At 44.4% G+C, this 26,503-nt stretch overlaps 2 protein-coding genes across 6 annotated transcripts in view; one reads left to right on the top strand and one right to left on the bottom strand.

Annotated features, from left to right (window-relative positions):
* Window positions 1-987: 987 nt before the first annotated feature.
* On the top strand, window positions 988-8,877 carry LOC110506732 (bromodomain-containing protein 7). Its single transcript, XM_021586562.2, has 17 exons — window positions 988-1,197; window positions 1,539-1,723; window positions 2,071-2,188; window positions 2,356-2,413; window positions 3,006-3,150; window positions 3,334-3,444; window positions 3,779-3,951; window positions 4,948-5,074; window positions 5,231-5,306; window positions 5,496-5,603; window positions 5,996-6,131; window positions 6,471-6,573; window positions 6,667-6,726; window positions 7,402-7,501; window positions 7,797-7,937; window positions 8,335-8,475; window positions 8,718-8,877. The coding sequence occupies exons 1-17, from the start codon at window positions 1,155-1,157 to the stop codon at window positions 8,777-8,779; spliced, it is 1,887 nt and encodes a 628-aa protein (XP_021442237.2). The 5' UTR covers window positions 988-1,154; the 3' UTR covers window positions 8,780-8,877.
* Window positions 8,878-8,961: 84 nt separating this feature from the next.
* Window positions 8,962-26,503, bottom strand: part of LOC110506731 (adenylate cyclase type 2) — a 76,444-nt gene continuing 58,902 nt past the window's right edge. For 3 of the 5 annotated variants that reach the window (XM_021586557.2, XM_021586558.2, XM_036964519.1), the window contains 21 exons: window positions 26,348-26,459; window positions 25,681-25,808; window positions 23,592-23,750; window positions 23,230-23,362; window positions 22,939-23,127; window positions 22,656-22,696; window positions 21,869-21,928; window positions 19,763-19,840; window positions 19,389-19,458; window positions 17,406-17,503; window positions 17,169-17,253; window positions 15,928-16,065; window positions 15,593-15,697; window positions 15,121-15,305; window positions 14,707-14,821; window positions 14,412-14,612; window positions 12,602-12,748; window positions 12,382-12,489; window positions 12,074-12,188; window positions 10,831-10,955; window positions 8,962-10,679 (listed from right to left, as the gene is read on the bottom strand). In XM_021586557.2, the coding sequence (XP_021442232.2) occupies window positions 10,533-10,679; window positions 10,831-10,955; window positions 12,074-12,188; window positions 12,382-12,489; window positions 12,602-12,748; window positions 14,412-14,612; window positions 14,707-14,821; window positions 15,121-15,305; window positions 15,593-15,697; window positions 15,928-16,065; window positions 17,169-17,253; window positions 17,406-17,503; window positions 19,389-19,458; window positions 19,763-19,840; window positions 21,869-21,928; window positions 22,656-22,696; window positions 22,939-23,127; window positions 23,230-23,362; window positions 23,592-23,750; window positions 25,681-25,808; window positions 26,348-26,459 (2,539 nt within the window). In that variant the 3' untranslated portion in view covers window positions 8,962-10,532. The remainder of the gene's footprint in view (window positions 10,680-10,830; window positions 10,956-12,073; window positions 12,189-12,381; window positions 12,490-12,601; window positions 12,749-14,411; window positions 14,613-14,706; window positions 14,822-15,120; window positions 15,306-15,592; window positions 15,698-15,927; window positions 16,066-17,168; window positions 17,254-17,405; window positions 17,504-19,388; window positions 19,459-19,762; window positions 19,841-21,868; window positions 21,929-22,655; window positions 22,697-22,938; window positions 23,128-23,229; window positions 23,363-23,591; window positions 23,751-25,680; window positions 25,809-26,347; window positions 26,460-26,503) is intronic. The other 2 variants (XM_036964520.1, XM_036964521.1) reach the window with 2 other exon arrangements.

The raw sequence follows: 26,503 nt of genomic DNA, 5'->3' as shown, positions 1-26,503 counted from the left end.
TATAAGTCTATGCTAGGTAAAGCCCCGCCTTGCCTGAGCTCACTGGTCACCATAGCAACACCCACCCGTAGCACGTGCTCCAGCAGGTATATTTCACTGGTCATCCCCAAAGCAAACACTTCCTTTGGCCACCTTTCCTTCCAGTTCTCTGCTGCCAATGACTGGAACAAATTGCAAAAATCACTGAAGCCTTATATCTCCCTCTCTAACTTTAAGCATCAGCTGTCAGACCAGCTTACCGATCACTGTACCTGTACACAGCCAATCTGTAAATGGCACAACCAACTACCTCATCCCCACATTGTTATTTATCCTCTTGCTCTTTTGCACCCCAGTATCTTTACTTGCACATCATCATCTGCACCTCTATCACTCCAGTGTTAATGCTAAATTGTAATTATTTCGCCTCTATGGCCTATTTATTGCCTTACCTCCCTACTCTTCTACATTTGCACACACTGTACATATATTTTTCTATTGTGTTATTGACTGTACATTTGTTTATGTGTAACTCTGTGTTGTTGTTTTTGTCGCACTGCTTTGCTTTATCTTGGCCAGGTCACAGTTGTAAATGAGTACTTGTTCTCAACTGGCCTACCTGGTTAAATAAAGGTGAAATAAAAAAATAAAAAAATAAATGTACAACTGTACATTTGCTTCTGATACCGCTGTCCAGTTTAGAAGTCTTAGGAAAACCTTGAGACCAATACTGTGTTAATCACACCCCCTACAGGTGGCTAAAGTTGATACATTCTTATGTCATTTAAAATATATATATATATATATATAACAAATTCTTATTTACAATGACGCCCTACCCGGCCAAACCCGCATAACGCTGGGCCAATTGTGCGCCGCCCTTTGGAACACCCAATCACAACGGGATGTGATACAGCCTGGGACCATTTCTGACACAATAAAACCAAAAAATATAAAAAATACAGTAAAAACATACAACACGGACACGTTAGATAGGTTTGGCTTATCTACAAATAAACATTGCACATGGTGATAAAATAATGTGATTTTACCTCCAGCCGACATGCGGCGCTGCACCAAACAAGCACGCTGCAATCGATTGCTATCCCTTCCAGGAGAGAAAACAAAGAATAACATTGTTGTTACCTAGCGTAAAGATTCAAAACATATAAATAATGGTCAAGAAACATAAAAAGCACAAGTCTGAAAAATATGAAGGTAAGACACATTTAGATCGCCAATGCGCTGGTATTGGTTGAATTCCTTGGGACAATTAAAAGGCTTGCGCTTCATAGCTGTTTTCGCGTGAGCTTTGGTTAGCTAACGCATAATCACCCATTTGAATTCACTGCAAGTTAGCTATTTACATATTTTAGCCAGGCAGGGAGGTAACGTTAGCTAACGTTGTTGTTTGCAACATAGCAAGTTAAGTTAGCTAACTAGTTGGATACCTCACAGTTGAGCGAGCTGGCTAGCGAACTGTCAGCAGCAACTTGAGTTGGTTACGATCAAATATTTGGAAATATACTTAAAGCTAGCACAATGTGTCCCACCTACAGAGTACGGGGAGAGACCACTTAAATTGGTTCTCAAGGTTGCTGGAAATGAAGTGACGACTGGAAGCTCGAGCTTTGAAAACACATTTGATGAACATCCAGATTTAGAGAAACACAAGGACAAGAAAAAGAAGAAAAGGGATAAGGAAAGGATCGATACCATGTCACCAGTTGATGACAAGAAAAATGTGAGTTTGGGAATCCATATTTTCATTACAGCCCATGTTTACCTTTGTGTACAGTTTTTGAGTGGAATGTCTAGCTGCCATTTCATTCCATGGCATGCCATGGGTGGTGCTAGCTGACTAAACTCCACCTATGTTTAAGTGTCTGAACTCCACCAACTGAGTGGAGCAGAGACCATCCTGTTGGGGAATTCAGCTCTGACAACATGGATTTGCTCAAGAGCCCAATACTTAAACGTTGAAGTGGCTTTTGATTTTCAGAATTCAAAAAGGGGTTTATTTGGCCAATAGACTGACTCCTAGGTGATCTATCAAAAATTATAATGGTGTCAAACATATGGTGCATTTAGATGACGACGAAGAAGAAGAAGAAGAAGGGACAAGACGCTGATACAGACTGGGATGATAGGGAGGCGAGCAGAACCCCTATCCATTCTGATCTGGCATCCTCCTTGAGTAAAGTGGAAGGTAACTTACTTGCCAGTTTCTACAATGGCTGCCACTTTTCCATAATCCTTTCTTGGCCATTAATTTATATTGATATATTATAAAGTCATTTTAACCAATATTTATCTTTCTTAATCACTTCTTTACCCACCTCACTCCCTCGTGTGCTTTTTCTCTCTCATTCTCAGAGAAAGAACTGACCCCACTGCAGGAAGCCTTGAGTCAACTCATCAGACAGCTCCAAAGGTGAAGCTTGTTACTAAGAAATTGTCATTGAATTGATTAGCAGTCTGTTTCCTCTGGTCTAAACATATCCCGATGCCCCAGAGTAGTGCATCCCTGTGTAGGGTGCCGTCTTTCAGATGGGACTTCAAACGGGTGTCCTTACTCTATGGTCACTAAAGATCCCATGGCAATTATTGTAAGAGTAGGGGCGCAGTGGTCTAAGGCACTGCATCTCCGTACTAGAGGCGTCACTACAGACCCTGGTTTGATACCAGGCTGTATCACAAACCGGCCGTGATTGGGAGTCCCATAGGGTGGCTCACATTTGGCCCATCGTCGTTAGGGTTTGGCCGTCATTGTAAATAAGAATTTGTTCTTAACGACTTGCCTAGTTAAATAAAAACCTGGTATCCCAGCTAAATTCTCAATCTGGCCCTCATATGGCCACCTAATCATCCCTAGCTTCCAATTGGCTCATTCATCCCCCCTCCTCTCCCCTGTAACTATTCCCCAGGTCGTTGCTGTAAATGAGAATGTGTTCTCAGTCAACTTACCTGGTAAAATAGCTGTTGCATTGAGGCCTATCAAAGCAACAACTGACTTTCTCTTGTAGGAAAGACCCAAGTGCGTTTTTCTCGTTCCCTGTGACTGACCTTATCGCTCCTGGCTACTCCACGATCATCAAGCGGCCCATGGACTTCGGCGCAATGAAGGAGAAAGTCAAGAATGAGTATTACCAGTCACTAGAGGAGCTTAAGGTACATCTGTCAGCTGCTCTACCTTCTTGACAGATAACTTTCCAGAATAGCTTTATTTTGTTGTCTCATTCTAAAGCAGTGTGTTGATTGACAATCAAGCCTGAAGTGTTGATTAAATAGAAAACCAATGTTAAACATATGCAGAGTCCAGTGACTGACTGCCGTGTGTCTCCATTGATACAGGAGGACTTCAGGATCATGTGTGAGAATGCTATGATCTACAACAAGCCAGAGACCATTTACCACAAAGCTGCCAGGAAGTTGCTCCACTCTGGCATGAAGATTCTCCGCCCGGTAAGCGGAGTGCCTCTACAGAAGTGAACTTGACACATACATATGGGATCTTCCTTTGAGAATGGGTTTTAGTCCTGGATTAGGCTTAATCTGTATATAGGAAACTGGCCATGTGTGCCTGGGTGAAATAATCACTAGTTGCCACATATGAACAGCAGAGGGCACCATATTCATACCTCTGAATGTTTAGATATGAATTTTCACCACAATGTTTTGTTGATAATTGGGGCCCCAGAAGACTAATCACAAGACCCTGAGATTGGAACACGACAGATTATGGCATAAATTTTGGTGAAACACTGAGTCAACTCTTGTCTCTCTCGCTGTCCCACAGGAGAGGCTTGAGAGCCTGAGGCAGAGTATTGAGTTCATGGCTGACCTAGAGAACCCAGCCAACCAGTCAAGTAAGACTGGAGAGGTGGGGAACTCGAGCATGGACCAGTGTAAAGACGGCCCCAGCCCCACAGATCCTAGCGAGACTACCCAGTCTGCACCAAACACTCCCAGGTACCGTGATAACTTTACCCTGCACATGAACACTGACAATATGCTTTTAGTTATTAATTGCTTGGAGAGTCATCATATATGGATATTGATCTCGGACACAATTTACATAGACTAATATATAGACTTCCGATAGGGGTTACGGTGCTTAGACTGTGAGAAGCTGTTCTCGGCCATTTACCAAATACAGATCCCAACCAAGAAGCAAGCAAGCAGTATTACACACTAATGTTAAGTCATGGATAGTGTCCAAGTGCTGTGGGCTTGTTCTCCCAAGTGTTTGGTGGATCAGTTCTTTCCACAGACTCTGGCTGGAGGATGAGCGATAATGAAAGGAATGCCTTTGAGCGTGTCAGGTCTTGTGTTCAGTCAGCACTATGCAGTACCTTTCACACCAATCACTCTCTGAAACCTAGGAGTTGTTGTCCTTGTAAACCCCACTGAGGTGTAATGGGTAGGAAATTCTGTTCTCTTTAAGGTATGCATTGTTGGTTAAGGGTTTGAAGTAAGCATTTCACTAAGGTCTGATAATAATAAGTTCTAGGGAGGGGCTGTACAGTCATTGCTTTTGTCCAATCACAATGCAACTTAGGTTTTGGGTTACTCAGCTACGAGGTGAAAAGGGCAATGCTTGTAGAATGTACACTACTCTTACCTGTTGTATTTGGGGCATGTGACAAATACATTTTTATTTGAAATGCTTTTGCAAATAAGACTACAGCATGAGGACTTATAAGATTTGTGGGGAAGTTTGATTGAAAGTATACTGGCAGCATATTCATTGGGAACATGTACTGTAGCTATAGCATGAAATGTATTCTCTATTAGATTTAGATGTTATGACTGTTTCAAAATGTATTGTAATCACTAATGGCTGCCAGCAAAATAAATTCCTATTTTCTGCTGATCCTTTTATGGTATTGAACAATGAAACCCTATGAATCAGTTAAGTTGAAAGTCTCCTACTCCTCTATACTCTGTGTTCTCCAATACTTCCAGGAAAGACAACGACTCCAAAGACGAAGTGTCCAAGGTTGTCAGTCAGGCAGAGAAGGAGCTTGAGGAGATCCGCAAGCTCATTGACGATTCGGGAGGCAAATTGTCCAACAGAGGGCTGGAGAGTGAGGTGAGAGCTATGGGCTATGGAATTGGCTTAAACTGTTTAGGCCAACCAATCTCTTACCCCATCTACAATAAAGGAAATGTATGGTCTAATTTAGTGAACGTATTCATTATGTTCACTAATGTAATAATATGACTATTGTTTTATTTGGTTATGTAGCTGGACTTTGAGAGGAGAAAGTCTGATGGTTCCACCACACTGGCAATCCTGAACCCAGTCGACCTTGTGGCTGGAGGTAGGTCCAGTCAGTCACGCCCGCAATTAGCTCGTTGCTCTATATCCATTTCTATTTGTGCAACATGGGGAAACAGGAATCCATGATTGATTCCAACTGTATCTTTCTGATGAACCTAACAAGTGTAATAAAATCATCAGCTTTTAATTTAAAATGAGCCTCTTTCTCAATCAACTCTTATCTCTACAGATGTGGGCTACTGCCCTGTGAAGCTGGGCATGATGTCCAACCGGCTGCAGAGTGGCATCAACACCCTGCAGGGCTTTAAGGAGGACAAGAGGAACATGGTCACACCAGGTAAGCTGAAGGGGCCTTAGTGACAAGGTTTAATAATCAAAAAAACATTTCTTTTATCGACTTCCATCGTCTCCCAAGAGTGGCTGAATAACCTCTTCTCATCTGAGTGACTGAACCCAGAGCTTGTATAGAAGCACATGTATAAATCCAATGTTCAAACAACATAAATACCAGTCTCAATGTATCCATTTATAAATCCATTCATGGGCAACAATTATTTTTCCATAAGATTTGATAAGGTCATGTAGCCATGTCAGATTGTGATTCTATAAAAAACTGTTTTTCATAGTCCTATAAATGTATCTCTGTGAGAGGCTGAGCTCTCAGCCTGTGGTCCTGTATCTCCATCAGTGTTTACGAGCTGTAATGTAATCCAATCTCTGCTCTCACAGTATCGTACATGAACTATGGGCCGTACACCTCCTACGCGCCCGCCTACGACTCGAGCTTCGCCAACATCGGGAAAGAGGACACTGACCTGATCTACTCCTTCTATGGAGAGGAAGCCAGCCTCCAGGGATCTGAGAGGTATGCATGTTGCTCCTCATCCTCCCCCTACATTACGGTGTAATATTGTGGTCAAGATCTGACATTTACAAGGGCCTACTTTACAGTAAATAATTCCAAACAAAGCTTTGAGCATTCCAGCATGCTCATAACAGTCCAGATGCCCCTTTATTTCATTGGGTTTGTATATGAGAGTAGGCATTTTATGGTTCTGTTGGCGTGGATGAGATTCACTGTGGTGGAGGCTAAAACCACATGGTAAACCTGATACGACCCTACTGCTGCTTCTGAGAGGAGACCAAATGTGACTACCATACACAAACACACACTGATGTAATGTGTTTGTCATTGTGTCTGCAGCCTCTCGGAGTTCCTGTCCAAATCGGAGGAGCACATGTACAAACTGGCAGACAACCTCCTGGACGCGTTGACTAACGGGGAGCACTCCAAAACCCTGAGAGAGGTAGAACCATTAAGCATGTATCTGCATGGGAATTATATGGCTATTTTAACATTTCTTTGGACAATACTAACTTGATGTGTTCTTGCCCGTCAGACCCGTCCAGATGAGCAAGGGCCAACAGAATCCTCTGAGACTGGAGACAAGGACATGGAGGTAAGTCTCAGATACACTAGGACACTAAACGTGGACAACCTCAGCAGATAAAGGAGAGACACCACACCCTAGGTCAACTACACCCAGCTGAAGTGAACCCCAGCTAACCTGCCCCACCAACAGTGTTGGATAATATTAACAGCTTCTGCACATGCCGTAGCTGTTCCAGCTGTGTCAACATGGCAGGCTCGTTAGCTAGCTGCTATGATCCAACACACAGAAAGAACATTTCCCCTTCAAAACACTGCCTCTCTCCAACAGCCTCTGAGACCAGGTCTGTTCACCCACTCTCTGTCAGGGATGTGGAAATGTATGTTTTCTTTCTGCGCCCCCTTCGTTGGGCGGCTGAATGGCTCCTCAGTCACAGCAGTGTAGAGGCTGGAGGAAAGGAAAGCATCAGGCCTCTCTTAAGCACACAGCAGCTCTATACCTGGCTGTTTGCTGTGCTTGGCCAGTGTCCAGTTTATCCTCATTCCCTGGTTGGGTGTTGCTGCTGCTCTTTATTGGAAAGGGACTGGCAGAGGTATCGACTGGAGCTACCAGAAAAGAGCTGGCCTGGCTGATGCCTCTCCTTTCAGCAATGCAATTTCAAAGATTAACTGACTGCAGCGCTGGGTGACTTGGAATCCAAACAAAAATGCTTTTACTAACCTAACCCTTCTGTTTTTCCCTCAGGTGGTTGAACCCGAAGCCAGCAAGCAGGCTGTAAGCAGGATAGCCTCCCTGGGCTCTGTGATTGGCTTGGACTTCCAGAATCCACCTGACCTCTCTGAGGGTAAAGATCAGCTCTAACTGACCAAAGGGCAAACCCCAACAGTATGCCAGTTAATTCTCTGAAGCGACTGAGAGCCAAAGAGTTACATTTTAAATCCCCTAGGCTTAAACCCTTCCTCAAGGTAATTGAGGCGTTTCTGACTCCTGCAGCCTCCCTGGGCTGTTGTAGGGCATGTGCAGTCCCAGTTGAATGAGGTCTATGAAGATAATTCAAGAAATGGAACCCATTGTAGATGACCCTGCAAGCTTCCTTTTGATATTTAAGTAACAAGAGTGTGAATGTCTTTGTGCATCAGAGGCCCAACATTTCCAGCAGAAGTTGGATGAGACTACAAAGCTCCTCTGCGAGCTGCAGGGAGCGCAGAGGGAACGCTTGAGTGTCAAGCAGCCCCTTAACATCTGCCTGCTAGCCCCAACCACCAAGGAGCTGCAGCTGGGTAACACTTCATTTTTTTATTTTAAAGGAGAATGGAATTCCACTGTCTATTTTATTGGGTGGGGGCTCTCTGATTCAATTGGGTTGGGTTAAATGCGGAAGACATCTCAGTTGAAGTCATTGTTGTGCAGCTGACTAGATGTCACCTTTCCCCCACAAGTCTTTGTTTGGATTCAAGCTTTGGTTTGAACCCTGTAAAAATTGTGCAGCCAGAAACGGTTATGACTAAACATGAATTTCTCTGTCAAAGCTATTTCCTTTTGACTATCTTAATTCCAATGGAAGAAATGCCTGGGCCATCCATTTCTCAGCTATACCGCTACCAGTGATCTTTATTTGGACTCCACCTTTGGCTTGAAGTTGGGCTCTAATATAATTTCCCATTTGTCTCTCTGTAGTGGAGAAGGTGACTGGTAACCTGGCCCAACTGACCAGTCAGGTGGCTCCAGGAGATGTGAGCAGTGTGTACGGGATCAGGAGGGCCATGGGCGTTGCTCTGCCCTTAGAGGCAGATGAACCACTCTTAGACCTCACCACAGGTAGGCTTAAACCACCCCGCATATCATTTAGTTCATGGGTAGTAAACATTCTAACCATATACTGGTTAATTTTGTGAACGTGTTTAGTGAAGTAGTAAGCCTACTTGCAAAACTGACTTTTTTAAATTGCCCCTGAGGTGGTAAAGTTGTATTGAATAGTGTTGGTGTGTATAAACAAATGTTATGGCTACATATGAATTGAAATGTCAAAGCTATTCCCTTATGTCTCATCTTGATTCCAGTGGATGCTGAGCCGATGGATACCGTGCCTGAAGTTCAGCAGATTCCAGTCATCGCAGTATAATGGAATTTCACAGCAACCATCCTCCTGATAACATTTGTAGTGTACAAAAAAATGTTCTTTGTTTGCATTTCTTTTAATAAACCTTTTATATTAAGCCATTTGTCATCTACCTTATCCAATCTGTTATTCCTTTGTAAATCAAGTTGGGATTCAGCCTTTAGAAAAACAATATCGCACCTGTACAAAATGCAAACTCACATTTATTCCTCAGACAGCATAACATGAAAGCAACATGGACACATTCGTTTGGCAGTCAGATGTTGAGTAAGGCCACAGGACAAGTCAGTTTTCTGAGAAGAATGTATCTTAAAACGTCCAATGCAGACATTTAAATCAAATCATTTATGGGTAACAAGTATGTTACTGTTTTTAATGAAACAACATTCAAACAAACTGCTTCTAAGCTAAATTTGCTCTTTGCTAAGACTGTCTGATGTGATTGGGGAGAGCTGAAAACAAGCTGTTATTGGCCGAGAGGTTTGGAACTCTTTATTGGTCTTAGCTAATTTACTTCCTGGCCAAAACTCCATCCCACCAAACAGGCTGAGATTTCAGGTGGTCTTTTAAAAATGGCATTATCATCACACTATTCTAACCTGTATGTTAGTCTAATGTTAACTGCAACAATACAGACAGTTGATTGTTTGACAGCAGGTTTAGGTACACAAAGAACACCAAGTAGAATGTTAGTTTGACCAGCGATTCCCAAAAAGCATATGCTGCCTGTCTGCACATAAGACACTGCAGGTCAATGCAATCTATACATTTACAACTATGGCTGAAGTATACTGCACAACACTGAGTTAGGCTCTCAAGACAATTCTGTTTTGTTTCAGTCAAATGAAACTTTTCATACAGCCACCAGAATGTTTTGTTTTACTCATTGATTGTAGTGCATATAGCACTTATTCTTAAATCAGGCATGTGTTCTAAGCTTATTTGATATAAATTGGTAAACAGTACACCTCATACCATATAAACTGTCCATTACACAGTCATAATTTCCACAGAGCGTTGGAGTGCAAGTTTAAACTTCTCTGCTGTTTTGGTTCCGATGCTGCCACGCTTTTAACAGCATGAAGGGAACCCGTGATCAAAGTCTTGCATCTCACTAATCACAATATCTGCGGTGCAGCTTGTGACAACGTAATTTAGCTTAGTCTACCTTTTAAGGTCTAGAAAACCATGAGAGTATGTACAGTACACTTCTGTCACTCCACATGCAGCAGAACTCACTCCATTGTTTTGGTCACCATTTGCTTGATAAACAGCTCAGTTTTAAGAGAGGACTGAATGTTTTTTTGTGCATCATGATTCCAGCAAGGTTCTAGGAATATCAGGTGATAGATTCCAGTATGATGATGACCAGTGCTTGACGTAACCTCCATGTCCATTGAATGCACACATTGGAACTGGATCTCCAAAACAAGTCAGCTGCAGTAAAAATGTATTTCCAATCAAGAATCTCCCAAAGGGATTCCTGGAAACATGAACAATCTGAAATATAACCTCTAGGACCACAAGGTCATGTCTTCAAGTCTTGTTCTGGTCCGGTCAGGATGATTGCTGACTGAAGCACTGAGATGGATTATATTTGTGTGCTCCGGTAGGTTTACTCTAAGCATGTTAACTTATGTGCGTTCATGTAATTAGTCTGTGCTGAATGCTAGACTGTGTCCTGTAGCTGACCCAGCACAGGTATAAGCAACCAGGCCCAGAGTCCACACACACAGTAGTGTGCTCACCGTAGACCTCAGCTCAGGCCCATTCCCTGCTGCTTGCTCATGTCCGTACACACAAAGAAGGTTGTCAGCTCGCCTTTTCCCTTGACGTTGATGAGGCCTCGGCATTCACAGGAGTAGCCCAGCTTCTGGAGCACGTCAGACGTCTCCTCTGTAACCTGGAGCAGAAACAGACGAAGCAAGGAACAAGACACATTACTATGCTGAATGCATGCAGCCATGGGTTTTGTGTGGTTATAGTTAATCTCTCCAGCCAGACTAGCAAAGACAATACTGTATGACTGACAAGACTAGGTTGTTGTACTGAACCTGAATCTTGCCCAGCTCTCCAGTGCTCTCCATCCTACTGGCCACGTTGACGGTGTTGCCCCAGATGTCATATTGAGGTTTTCTGGCTCCAATCACCCCAGCAATGACAGGCCCATGGTTAATGCCTGTGAAAAGCAGGCAGACAGTGACACATAACAAGATACCTGCTGGGAATAAACCAGTCAAATACTGTAGGGAAATGGGGATACTCAGTCAAACCTGAGTCAAAACCATTTTACATGTTCATTTTAGTCATTTAACAGAAGCTTTTATCCAGAGCGACTTACAGGAGCAATTGGGGTACCTCAACGGCACATCGACAGATGTTTCCCTTAGTCAGCTAGGGAAGTCGAACCAGCGACCTTTTGGTTTCTGGCCCAACACTCTTAACCACTATGCTACCTGCCACTGCTGCCAGTTGTTCAGCCAGAACATTTGTTCATGTCGGAATCTCTGCCTTTTAATAAGAAAATGTCTTCCAGGGAGAATTATGTGGACTTAATTTGTTATTTAGATTTTTCTTGGGACACAGATGTGAAAAAATCCTTTGACGCACCAGTCCTTTGATATTTTTAAATTGTATTTCATGCCAGCTTTTTGTGTTTATGTATTAAAACCCTAATGTGTGCTTTTATCTCTCGAGTATTGTAAATGTTTTCCTAAAGCCTGGGGGATCTGCTCAGAATAAGCTGTCTGAGAACTTTGTCTCAGCAGTACACAGGGAGACCAGCGGTATTATGTAGAGTCAATGTTAGCTATTGTGGACAGTTGGAAAGAATGTCCTCCTACGTGGTTAGATAGACAGGGTATCACAGGGCCAGGAGTGTTTTGTTCTATAACTAGAGCTCGCAATTTCTCCTGACCAGGTCAGGTGCAGGTGTTCAGGAAAAACTCTTAGCACTAAGAGGCAGGGTAGCCTAGTGGTTAGCGCGTTGGACTAGTAACCGGAAGGTTGTGAGTTCAAACCCCCGAGCTGACAAGGTACAAATCTGTCGTTCTGCCCCTGAACAGGCAGTTAACCCACTGTTCCCAGGCCGTCATTGAAAATAAGAATTTGTTCTTAACTGACTTGCCTGGTTAAATAAAGGTAAAATAAAATAAATAAAAAATAACAACCAATGAAACCCTAATAAAGATGGATAGAACCAGACACATTGCAGACGTAATGGGTAGTTAATGTATATGGTACTAGTTAATGAATATAGTTCATATATGCCCAGGCCAGTGCCCAAGCTTGACTCACCCACACGCAGCCTAAAACTGTTGAAGGAGTGTCTGTTGATGCCATCCAGCTTGCCAATGAGGGCAATGGCAAACTCTACCATGTTCCCTATCTGTGCCTGCTGCCTATCTCGGTCCTGAAACAACACAGTTCATCATGAAGTCAACACACAGGACACTACTACTGACATACATAACTTTATCTATACTGCGTCGTTAACCAAGTTTTATGGTAAAGTTCTATAGTATAGAAAATCAAAGGTATGCACAGTTGCATGCTGTGTAACCCCTCCCCTTCCATGTGACCTGGGTCAAATAGTTAGTAGCTACCTGGTTATTCTCCTGTCCTGGGGTGCCACTCAGCCCTGCGGCTGCCATATAAGTGCTTCCGATGGTCTTGATCTTCTCAACTCCACTGAACTTGGGCTTGGAGAGCAGCTGTGTGTGGGTAAACAAGTGGATAAGTGAGCCAGGGTTAGCTGTGTACTTATTTCTATTACTGGGACACGTGTCATTTTAGTTAATTGATGGCTGCCAGTGGTTCTCTGACCTCATCAAAATCTGCTATGATCTCGTTGAGGAGCCTCAGACACTCCAGACCTTCCTTGTTGATGTCACACTCCGTGTAGAACTCTTTGAAGTCCGGTACCGAGGCGAACATCACGCACACACAGTCATATGACTTGTAGTACAGGTCCTGAGGAGGAAGGAGGTGTACAACTTAAGAGGCAATGCCATGTTCTTCTACTTAGTGTTACTACATAGACATACACTTCACAACAGAGATACAGGGAAGTTTCAGGTTCACACAATAAATATTAGGAGACATTAGAGCACAGAGCCACATCTTTAAGAAAAAGCCAATTCAGAATGCTGAGACAGACACCACAACAGTTCCTCCAGTGCCAGACGTTCCTAACTGTTTTCACTGTGTTGACGTCTGGCAAAGAAATAGCCAGTGATTATGCTGTACAAGAGGAGCCAATGTTAAACAGGGCCTCTAAAACCCATTCTCTGGTAGAGAGGGAGGCCATCGAAGTCCCATGCTTCTGCTCCTAGATGTCAAATCTTAGGAAAACTTCAAAGCATATTAACTCGGTTTTTTCCCCCTCATGCTTTTTGTTGTGTTGTTTATTTGATTTGACACTGTGCCATCCATTGGGATTGCTATTGTCAGGTATATGCAGTGTTCAAGCTAAGCTGATGAACACTCATCTTTAACAGCGGAAGCAGCTTCAGTACAGTACTTCTCAGGCTGTAACCAACATGTCAAACACAAATAGCTGTTATGTTGTGTTTGTGCTTCCAGAAAAAGATGTCAAGAGTAAATGGTTCAACCAGATTCATACAAAGGCTGAATTATTTCTCCGTCACTGACTTTAAGACCTTAGTCAAAGTGTGTCAGAGTGTCCATGGTGATTTAGAGGTAACACGCTGGTCATAACCCTGTGACTGGGCTGTGGAGGGCCGGAGTGAGGGAGACATCATAGAGGAGGGGATGTCCATGGCCTTCAGCGGTAGAGGTAAATGTAGGCCAAGTCCTGAATTTCTGCAAGTTTGTCATATCTTATGAAGTAAGACAAAAAGATATTACAAAGTATTGTCCAGCTTGTTTAGAATAAACATTGTACATTTCTTTAACTAAAATTACACCGTTTTGATTAAGTGACTCTGCTTATCAGTGGTTTGTCTAGTGTGCTTGTGTCTGTATCATGTGGACTATTTGAGAGTGGCTGAGGGTAGGGGCAGTAGGAGTTGAAGACGTTGATGTGGACTATTTGAGAGTGGCTGAGGGTAGGGGCAGTAGGAGTTGAGGACGTTGAATGTGGACTATTTGAGAGTGGCTGAGGGTAGGGGCAGTAGGAGTTGAGGACGTTGAATGTGGACTATTTGAGAGTGGCTGTGAGTAGGGGCAGTAGGAGTTGAGGACGTTGAATGTGGACTATTTGAGAGTGGCTGTGAGTAGGGGCAGTAGGAGTTGAGGATGTTGCTGTTAGAATGCAGTGGCTCTGTCTCTACCATGCTGACACAAAGATGACATCACAAATCACAATTTCGATGAAGGGGCTGATTCATGGAGCTGTGGGTTGGTAGGTGGGGTGAGACAGGCACTGATATACGGTACAATGATCCATAGAAGTGGGACCGTCCTTACCCTGGGGGTTCCATCCCTTAGCCACACTACTGGAAATCATAATAAACCATTTACAGGTAAATCCAAACAATTCCACGACTAAGTGTTTCCCACTAAGCTTTAGTGAGTGCAGGCCAGTGGAGATGGGACCCCAGTGCAGATAGGAGGAGGAGGGGAGGATGAGTTGGACTCATTCGACTACCAGTCATCCGTCCTGGACTCCTACCTTGTACTTCTCAGTAAGTAAAGTGTTTGTGAGGAATCCCACCTCGTTCTTTTTATTCTCCCCAACAAACAGCGCAGCGACATGGGCCGGCAGCACGTTCTCCAGGAGCAGGCGGTTCAGGTTCTCCCTGGTCTCGATCTCATCCTGCTCCGTACGGTTCTTGTTCTTCAGAAGGAAGTTCTGGCGGAAGCATGACTCATTCTACAGGACAGAAGTGATGTAGTCATTTAGTAATGAAAGGAAAGGGGTAGGTGAAGAGAGGGCCAACAAAGAAGAGAAAGGAACATGTCCTGACCTGTTGTGAGATGATGAGCATGGTGACCAGGAACAAGGTGATATATATACAGCTCATCACCTCAGGGTGTTTGACCAGCCCCAACGCTCTCAGGATGGTCCCAGAGTCCTCAGTTCTGGAACACAGAGCTCAGGGGTTAGAGGTAATCTAAAGTAAAGCTCAGTATAAACCAGGCTGGATACAATACCAGGTGTTTATTGCACAGTACAGAACAGGGTTGGGGTCAATTCAGTAGTCAATTCAGTAAGTGGATTGAAATTCAATTAATGAATTATAACAACCTTCATAGAAAACAAATGAGCAATTTTCAGAAATGACTTAATGATATATACATTATTTATTTCTTCCTGAAAATCTTCTTGAATTGAAAACTGAATCTACCCCAGGCCTGGTACACAACACATGATATAGTACCTGTTTTCATTGAGTTGGTTGTAAAGCATTTGTCCATAGCAGCTGAAGAGACCAGCCTTGGCGCTGAAGATGATGATGTAGTAGGCTGTGGAGGCCAGGATGAGAAAAAACGCTTTGAGTTCAAAGCTCACCCTCAGGAACACTCCACAAGCTATGAGAGCCAGGATACAGCTGAACACAGAGTACTGAGAGAAAGATGGGGAGAGAGAGACCGAGAGAGAGAGCGAGAGAGAGAGATAATGGAGTGAGGAGACAATGAAAACCATCAATGGAAAGTGCCAGTTCTTCATTTCAATGTTTATGATTTGTAATTTATTATTTATGTGAAATGGCTGAGTATATATTTGCAAACAACAATAACAACACTGAAATTGAAAGCATCATTTCATAACTGTGTGTTGTAAGCGTGCCGTGCTCTATCAACTGAGCTACAGAAGACCCGTTAGTGAGGGATATTGTAGGCATCACTCACTGGTAGGTAGTACAGGGTGTCTGGATGTTGCTCACTGGAATTGTCAGATGGAATCAGATCAGGGTTACCATTGATTTCACACAGTGACTTCGTCTGGATGAAGCACTAGAGGGAACCAGATTTGACTGATAGTTAACCGCTAAGTGGGTCTGACTGAAAACAAAAAGGCTGTGAAGCGTGTGTTATTGGCATGTCTGTTGGTGACTTGATGTTCTTCTTACAATAACAAGCTAATGCTCTTGTTGCTATTACAAGTTTATGTAATTGCATGTACACGTGATGGCATTATGCTCTATGTTTAATCAGTGAGATAGTGAGCTGTTGCGTTAACTTACCAGGTTGAAGACTGCTAGGATGATGATGACCGCAGTGGTGATAGTAACCAGAGGGAGGCGCACACATGGCCTCTTGACCACTGCCTCCGACACAGCAGGCAGCCACTGGCAGGACGACAACTTCTCCGGAAACAAGCGCTGAGGGGTGGGAGGAGCGAGGCATCCATCCATGGGAGAGGAGGAGTGGATAGGAGGGGGAGAGGGGAAGGGATGAGTGTGTATATGAGGGGGTGAAATGCATGGGAGAGGAGGAGTGGATAGGAGGGGGAGAGGGGAAGGGATGAGTGTGTATATGGGGGGTGAAATGCATGGGAGAGGAGGAGTGGATAGGAGGGGGAGAGGGGAAGGGATGAGTGTGTATATGGGGGGTGAAATGCATGGGAGAGGAGGAGTGGATAGGAGGGTGAGAGGGGAAGGGATGAGTGTGTATATGGGGGGTGAAATGCATGGGAGAGGGGGAGTGGATAGGAGGGGGAGACGGGGACAGGTGAGTGTGTATAAGTGGGGGGTGGGGATAAGCGAGCATTAAGATACGCGAGCATGTGACATTGATGACATCTTCCATGTTGAGACAATGTGTGACTTACTAACACAGCAGCACTGAATGTTCAGTCTATTTTCAGAAAGACAGGATAATACACTGAGTGTACAAAACATTAGGAACACCTGCTTTTTCCATGAAATAGACTGACCAAGTGAAAGCTATTATCCCTTATTGATGTCTACTGTTAAATCCACGTGAAATTAGTGTAAATGAAGGGGAGAAGACCTGGTTAAAGAAGGATTTTTAAGCCTTGAGACAATTGAGACATGGATTGTGTATGTGTGTCATTCCGAGGGTGAATGGGCAAGACAAAATATTTAAGTTCCTTTGAATGGGGTATGGTAGAAGGAAGGTGTTCCTAATGTTTTGTACACTCTGTGTATCTCTGACTAGTGAATGTAATAACTACACTGCCCGTCTGTCTGCACCATGGCATTGAGATGGTATGCACCAGCTGTTAATGGCCAATAACAGCAATGTACAGCTTCCCGGGGATAGATTGGAAAAAAAACAGGGATAGATGGATAGCTTATAAAACCTAGGCAGAAAGCATGTTTCCACTGTCACAGTAAGAAATACACACAGTACACACACACACACACACACACATGTACCCCACCCCCACACACAGTCAACTAAGCCTTTCCCTGTCCAGAAATAGGGCTTGTTGTGACCTAAGCCTAAAACTCCCACTGACCTGCAGGTGACCTGCGAAACAGATGCCCAAGGTCAACAGGAGGACACAGGCCAGCACTCCAAATGACATTCCCAACATTTTGGAACTGAGGGACGGGAAGGGAAAGATCCAACACTGAATACCAAAAGTTCAAATATTGGTTGTCATGCCATTATTGTTCGATGGTGTAAGAGGAAAGCTATTATTACTACCGGTTGAGAAATATGTTTCTTATAGCCACAAGGGAAAATCACTCACTCTTTTGTCACAAACATCTGAACCACAAAGATGCAGAAGAAGATGAAGGTGGCACAGCCGATGTAGTGCTTGAACATGGGCAGATCAATGGCTCGGTACTGGGGAGGAAAGAAGAAGTCATGTTTGAACCTCTCACAAATACTAAGAACACAGTTTTTACAGTATGTACAGTGCATTCGGAAAGTATTCAGACCCCTTGACTTTTCCCACATTTTGTTACGTTACAGCTTTATTCTAAAATTGATTAGAAAATATATTTCTTTATCAATCTACACACAATAACCCATAATGACAAAGCAAAAACAGGTTTTTAGAAATGTTTGTAATTTTATTCAAAATAAAATAAAACATAATTATTCAGACCTTTTACTTGGTACTTTGTTGAAGCACCTTTGACAGTAATTACAGCCTCGAGCCTTCTTGGGTATGACGCTACAAGCTTGGCACAACTGTATTTGGGGAGTTCCTCCCATTCTTCTTTGCAGATCCTCTCAAGCACTGTCAAGTTGGATGGGGAGCGTCTCTGCACAGCTATTTTCAGGTCTCTCCAGAGATGTTCGATCGGGTTCAAGTCCGTGCTCTGGCTGGGCCACTCAAGGACATTCAGAGACTTGTCCCGAAACCACTCCTATATTGTCTTGGCTGTGTGCTTAGGGTCGTTGTTCTGTTGGAAGGTGAACCTTCACCCCAGTCTGAGGTCCTGAGCGCTCTAGAGCAGGTTCAGCAAGGATCTCTCTGTACTTTGCTCTGTTCATCTTTCCCTCAACCCTGACTAGTCTCCCAGTACCTGCCACTGAAAAACATCCCTACAGCATGATGCTGCCACCACCATTCTTCACCGTAGGGATGGTGCCAAGTTTCCTCCAGATGTGACGGGCTGTCATGTGTCATCCAAGCGGGCTGTCATGTGCCTTTTATTGACGAGTGGCTTCTGTCTGGCCACTCTACCCTAAAGGCCTGATTGGTGGAGTGCTGCAGAGATGGTTGTCCTTCTGGAAGGATCTCCCATCTCCACAGAGGAACTCTAGAGCTCTGTCAGAGGGACCACCAGGTTCTTGGTCACCTCCCAAGACCCTTCTCCCCCGATTGGTCAGTTTGGCCAGGCAGGCGGCCAGCTCTAGGAAGAGTCTTGGTGGTTACAAAATTCTTCCATTTAAGAATGATGGAGGCCACTGTGTTCTTGGGAACCTTCAATGTTGCAGAATTTATTTTGGTACCCTTCCCCAGATCTGTGCCTCGACACAATCCTGTCTCGGAGCTCTACGGACAATTCCTTCAACTCATAGCTTGGTTTTTGCTCTGACATGCACTGTCAACTGTGGGATCAATTAAATTGACCACAGGTGGATTCCAATCATTTGTAGAAACATCTCAAAGATGATCAATGGAAACAGAATGCACGTGAGCTCAATTTTAAGTCTCATAGAAAAGGGTCTGAATACTTATGTAAAAATGTTGTAATAAATGTGCTAGCATTTCTAAAAACCTGTTGTCGCTTTGTCATTATGTAGTATTGTGTGTAGATTGATGAGGGGAAAAATGTATACATTTTAGAATAAGGCTGTAACGTAACAAAATGTGGAAAAAGGAAAGGGGTCTGAATACTTTCAGAAAGCACTAAGAACACGTGTGGTCTGTGTAGGCACATCAGAGATATAAATAGATTCTGATATAACATTTAACATGTTGTAAGGGTTAGGAATTAAAATTTCAAGTACAAATGTTTTTCTTTATACTGTATCTTACATAAAGGCTCTTGACACTGCCATTGTACAGATGTATCTGTTGTATATTAGGACAGTAAGGCTCCTTTCCTTTGGTTACAAGTTACATGTAGTTATTCCAGAGACAACTGATATATTTCTTCACATTGTATCTATAAGATTCTAGATATTTTCATTGTGGAGATGTAACTACTACAGTGTATACTAGGACAGCAATGCTTCTCTCAACAATGTCTAGACAGCTCTGAGACAGACTCACCTGTTTCTCCAGCTCTTTCTTAGGGAACCACACAGCCAGACTGCTAATCTCCTCAGACTTCACCCACTGCCTGGAGGTCACACGGGGAGAAAGCGTGAGGAAGAGAGTGTGAAAGAGTGAGTGGGTGTATGTGAGAGCGAGCTCTCTATTTTTACAACTCAATATGTAAAATTCATTTTCAGATAGCTTTGACTCGTCTTTGTCAATATTATTCACAATTGGCTAAATAATACTTTTCTCAAGGGATATGTTGGTGGCTAGGAAGATTAGATAACATTAGACCCTTAATCCTGAGTTTAGATTTAAGCTTGTGGTCCTACCTAGTGACTAATCTCAGAATGTCTTTTGACTATTTAGTGACTATAGAGACTCACTTGCTGCTGAGCTCATCTATGGTGGTGGTCATCTCATTGTGCAGCTCCTCATCAAACTTGCTCTTCTGGGACTTGTTCCTGTAAAACACTCAGACAATAAGGAAGAGGTAGACTAGCAGACACACAGACAGAGACCGACAGACACAGAGACCGACAGACACAGAGACCGACAGACACAGAGACAGAGACCGACAGACACCGAGACAGAGACCGACAGACACAGAGACCGACAGACACAGAGACAGAGACCGACAGACACCGAGACAGAGACCGACAGACACCGAGACAGAGACCGACAGACCAGACAAAGACCGACATACAGACCGACTGACACAGAAACCACAGACACACAGACAAGACACACAGACAGACAGACAGACAGACACCGACAGAGACCGACAAATAAGAGACCGACAGAGACCGACACAGAGACCGACACAGAGACCGACACAGAGACCGACACAGAGACCGACACAGACACAAAGACCGACACAGAAACCGACTGACACAGACAGACAGTGACCAACTGACAAGACACAGACGGGCAGACAGACAGATTGACCGACATACAGACCGACCGACGCGCAGACCGATGCGCAGATGACCGACGTGCAGACCGACCGACCGACGCGCAGACAGATCGACCGACACGCAGGCAGACAGACAGACCGACACGCAGACAGACAGACAGACCGACACGCAGACAGACAGACCGACACGCAGACTGGCCGACACGCAGACCAACCGACCGACCGGCAGACAGACCGACGGACATGCAGACAGACACGCAGACGGACCGACCGACACGCAGGCAGACCGACCCGCAGACAGGCAGACCCGCAGACAGACCGACCAACCGACCCGCAGACAGACACGCAGACGGACTGACCAACATGCAGAAGGACCGACACGCAGACAGACTGACCGACAGACGGACACGCAGACCGACCAACACACAGACAGACCAACCGACAAGCAGACAGACCGACCGCCGACACGCAAACAGACCAACCGACACACAGACAAACAGACAGACAGACCGACTGACCGACACAGACTGACCCGCAGACAGACCGACCGACACGCAGACAGACACGCAGACGGACTGACCAACTTGCAGACGGACCGACACGCATACAGACTGACCGACGGACACGCATACCGACCGACACACAGACAGACCAACCGACCGACCGGCACGCAGACAGACCGACCCGTAGACAGACAGACCGACCGACATGCAGACAAACAGGCCGAACAACACGCAGACAAACAGACAGATCGACCGACACGCAGACAGACACGCAGACCGACTGACATGCAGACCGACCGACACGCAGACAGACCAACACGCAGACCAACCGACCAACACGCAGACCGACCGACCAACACGCAGACAGACCGACTTGCAGAGAGACCGACATGCAGAGAGACCGACATGCAGAGAGACCGACACGCAGACAGACATGCAGACAGAGAGACAGACACGCAGACCGATCGACACGCAGACAGACCGACACGCAGACAGACCGACACGCAGACAGACAGACTGACACACGGATGGATGGATGGATGCTGGTAAACCAGCCAAGGTCATGCAGGTTATTCAGTCCCAGTGTGCTGTGCAGGGAGGCAACTGGTTTAGGCCATTCTCAGCATTAGTGGAAACAGAGAGAAGGGGTGTGTGTGTCATTCATTCTATAGTGTGGGTATGTGCAGGATGTTGTGTGTATTAGTTTAACTCTGGTGACTGAACAGTAGTCTCCCAGCAGTACCTATGCCTCACCAGGAAGGAAACACACACAGACAGACAGAGACACACACAGGGTGTTTATAACAGCACATAACTCCAGTGGGAAAACAAAAAGACACACTTTAAACACTAGGGAGTGGTTACTATGCCCTGCTTGCTTTGTAAAAGCGTGGGAATCCCTGTGATGCCCTGTTATACAGAAGAGGGAGGCAGCTCTAGGCAGGATGGGGGGGGGGTAGGGAGGAGTGTTAACCCAGAAGGGTTGGAGGTTAATGGTGCTGTGAAACATCAAGATTCTCCTCCTCCACTCAGAAGGGAGCAGTTGTGTTGTGAGCCATGCTGACTCCACTCACTTATAGGTGCTGAGCGGAGGGGCGGGCGAGGAGAAGGGCTCCTCTACAGACTCATCAAAGCTGTCAGGGACCAACAGTGAGAGATAGACACATTCAACATGGTGACATCGCTGTCGCTGTATGGGACTGTTATGTGTTGTATGTGAGGATTCATTTGTGCTAAAACAACAAATGTCTGTCTCCGTAGAATGGATCAAATATTAATAAAGCTTGTATTGTAACTGAATAAAGAAACTATTTTGTTTTTATTAAACATGACATGAAGAGGGACTGTTCCTGACCAAATGAAAGAACATAGGAAGGGCCACCGACCATATCGGAAGCAACACAGCCGGTTCCTGTTAAGTGTCCATTCACAGTATCGTTGTCCACTAGAACCACAGCTGAGACAAAAGGTATTTCGGGGCAATTTTCTTATTTCACTGCCCTGTCTACTGCACTGGAGGTAATGAGGAAAAAGAGACAACTTCTAAGCCCTAAGCGACCAAAATGGATGACCTTATAAAAAGTAAATGTGTTTGGGTCTTTATATACATTAAGTGGACTTACAAATTGCTTAACATTTACTGTACAGTCACGGATCTGTTTGCATTTGGTCATTCAAAAAAAGAACTGGCTACCCAAATACACATCCACAACCATAAACACCCACTGTATCAACAGACTGATGCATAGCAGGAGTACCAATCCAGTAAGGAGAGTCTGACGTCAGTTCAGGGCTCTTGTTAATTAACAGATAAACAAATTAACTCATCCTCTCTGCGTTCTCAGACTTGGCCTTCCTTACCTCTCAGTGATCTTAGTGTGAGCTGTGCGCAGAGGGATGTCCTAGAAACATTTTTAAAACAACTGTTGTTAGACACATCGTGCGTAAAACAGCAAGAAGTAAAGCAGCATTTAAATATTCCATCAACAGTCGCAACAGTCTTCCACAGGAAATACTTGTGCTTGTAGCAATACATTTCAACCTGTTATGCTTGATGTGTAAAGTGGACTATTTATGTTAGAGGAAGTATGTCTGGTAATCTTTTCACCAGTTATAATGCAGTGGCCTCCCAGCCGTCACTCACCTTGCAGCGTGATTTTCCATTGACCATGGTGTCTTGGGTGTACCCCTCTCTGCTCTGTAGGTGGGCGAAGGGTTTGACGGCGCCCCAGGACTCCAGGTAACGGGTCATTCTCACTGACGCCCGCATCTTCAGCCCGTCATTCACACGCGGCTTGGGCATGCTGTGGCTGTTCAGAGCCTGGTTCTTAGACTGATGACACACACACACGTTAACGAGGAGTACAGTCTCACATATACAGATAAGGCCCTTGTCAGGGATTCTGGAGGTAATACATTAAATGAGGTAGCTCACCCGAGGATCGATGACAAGGTATGTCTGTATGTTGAGCTCCTTCAGGTAGGCATCTCTTAGCCCACCATTCCCCTCCTCCACCTCATAGGCCTTGTTCAGGTGCTTCAGGGTGGCCTCAGTGATGTGGACACGCCTGATCAAGACAAAGATGGGGGTTACTATTAGTAAAATGGACTTACTAGGACTAGGTTACTACTAGTAACTTAATAATTAATGCAGTTAACCCACTGTTCCTAGGCCGTCATTGAAAATAAGAATTTGTTCTTAACTGACTTGCCTAGTTAAATAAAAGGTAAAATAAAATAATGCTACCATTAGGATTAAAGATTTACCATACATGGTTAACTCAACTACTAACATACCCAGGTAAGCCTCCAGACTCCATATAATTGGCCAGGGTGACGTCATGTGACCAAACGTCAAACTGCCACTTGCGGAGACCAATCACACCGCAGAGCACGTTGCCGGAGTGAACGCCCACTCTCATGTTGATGTCCACACCTGTGGCCTCGCGCACCTGTCTGAGGAGCGGGATCAGAATCTGTCAGATGTGTGTATTTGTGTGTTCATTTAGGTTTCCCTGGGATTCCTTCTTATTGCTTTGACATCAGAGCCAGGTGAACAAATCAACTTTTTCCTTCTTGTCATAACATGCGCACACATGCATACTGACGCCACACATACTCACCACATACGCTGCTGCTACGGTCTATTATCTATACTGTTGCCTAGTCACTTTACCCCTCCCCATATGTACAGTACATAACTACCTCGATTACCTCGTACCCCTGCACATCGCCTCAGTACTGGTACTTCCTGTATATAGCCATGTTATTACCTCGTACCCCTGCACATCGCCTCAGTACTGATACTTCCTGTATATAGCCATGTTATTACCTCGTACCCCTGCACATCGCCTCAGTACTGGTACTTCCTGTATATAGCCATGTTATTACCTCGTACCCCTGCACATCGCCTCAGTACTGGTACTTCCTGTATATAGCCATGTTATTACCTCGTACCCCTGCACATCGCCTCAGTACTGGTACTTCCTGTATATAGCCATGTTATTACCTCGTACCCCTGCACATCGCCTCAGTACTGGTACTTCCTGTATATAGCCATGTTATTACCTCGTACCCCTGCACATCGCCTCAGTACTGGTACTTCCTGTATATAGCCATGTTATTACCTCGTACCCCTGCACATCGCCTCAGTACTGGTACTTCCTGTATATAGCCATGTTATTACCTCGTACCCCTGCACATCACCTCAGTACTGGTACTCCCTGTATATAGCCATGTTATTACCTCGTACCCCTGCACATCGCCTCAGTACTGGTACTTCCTGTATATAGCCATGTTATTACCTCGTACCCCTGCACATCGCCTCAGTACTGGTACTTCCTGTATATAGCCATGTTATTACCTCGTACCCCTGCACATCGCCTCAGTACTGGTACTTCCTGTATATAGCCATGTTATTACCTCGTACCCCTGCACATCGCCTCAGTACTGGTACTTCCTGTATATAGCCATGTTATTACCTCGTACCCCTGCACATCGCCTCAGTACTGGTACTCCCTGTATATAGCCATGTTATTACCTCGTACCCCTGCACATCGCCTCAGTACTGGTACTTCCTGTATATAGCCATGTTATTACCTCGTACCCCTGCACATCGCCTCAGTACTGGTACTTCCTGTATATAGCCATGTTATTACCTCGTACCCCTGCACATCGCCTCAGTACTGGTACTTCCTGTATATAGCCATGGTATTACCTCGTACCCCTGCACATCGCCTCAGTACTGGTACTTCCTGTATATAGCCATGTTATTACCTCGTACCCCTGCACATCGCCTCAGTACTGGTACTTCCTGTATATAGCCATGTTATTACCTCGTACCCCTGCACATCGCCTCAGTACTGGTACTTCCTGTATATAGCCATGTTATTTTTACTCATTATTGTTATGGACTGTGTATTTATTCCTTGTGTCACTATTTGTATTTCATTTATCTTTAACTCTGCATTGTTGGAAAAGGAACCTTAAGTAAGCATTTCACTGTTAGTCTACACCTGTTGTTTACGAAGCGTGTAACAAATGAAATGTGATTTGATTGTCCAACAGGGCAGAGAGGAGCCATGATAAAGTCTTCCTTTGACAGACCCTCCAGTCCTCCACAACACCTGATTATAGAACTAACTCACTCTCATAACCATCATTGACCCACACAACTCATATCAACACCTACTACTTAGGCCAGAAGGTCCCCCTTGCATTTTACAATAACACTACCCTCCCTACCCGACTAACATATTTTATTTACTATACACTATTTATCTCACAATCTAATGAGAATATATGTTGCTAAAGTCCTGGAACTAACCAGAAGGTGTTTAAGTAATTGTTTTCCCCCCAGAAGGCCTTGGGGCTCCTCTGAACTCACTTGATGGCCTCACACATGTCCAGACCCATCTTCACACAGTTCTTGGCATGCATGGGCAGGGAGACAGGCAGGCCAGACACACAGTAGTAGCAGTCTCCCAAAATCTTGATTCTCATGCACTCGTTCTCCTGAAGAATGAAACAGAAAAATACCACATAGACCATCTAAGAAGTAGATTACTTGTAGTTTTGTCATGTTGTTTGTCTGTAATTTTTGTAATGACTTGGTGCTGCCTATCTTGGCCAGGACGCTCTTGAAAATTGATTTTAAATCTCAATGAGCCCTTCCTGGTTAAATAAAGGTTAAATAAATAAATAAAGAAGCAGACATGTCAACTGGATTTAGCATAAACACAAACACGGTATCAGAAGTTCTCCTGAAGAACCAAACACGAAACACATCCATACGTGTCCAGCCCAACAACTACATGTACTTGTTTTTAAGTATCTGAGATGATCCGTGTCATGAAACGCACTCTATAAAATACAAATATTATTATTTGAATTATTATGATGAAGCAAGTACTGATTAATGCCACGTGGCTTATGCATTACCACACTGCCGTCTTATCGTAATAAACATAAAAATGTAGCTAAATATTAAATAAAAGCTGAAAAGTCAGTGTTAATTTAACTAAAGGTGCAAATCTTACAAATTATTAACTCACCTTTGCAATCTGGTCAAACTTCCCAAACAGCTCGTTGAGCATGATGACCAGCTCCTTCGGAGAGCAGTCGCTGGCCAATCGGGTGAAGCCCACAATGTCAGCATACAGAATACTGCAAAAAGAGAAAAGCCAAGGGTGTGTTCATTAAGACACACG

This window comes from Oncorhynchus mykiss, chromosome 26 (assembly GCF_013265735.2).
Source record: "Oncorhynchus mykiss isolate Arlee chromosome 26, USDA_OmykA_1.1, whole genome shotgun sequence".
Classification (NCBI taxonomy): Eukaryota; Metazoa; Chordata; class Actinopteri; order Salmoniformes; family Salmonidae; genus Oncorhynchus; species Oncorhynchus mykiss.
The sequence above is the reverse complement of the archived record's forward strand: the minus strand, read 5'-3'. Positions and strand labels throughout refer to the sequence as shown.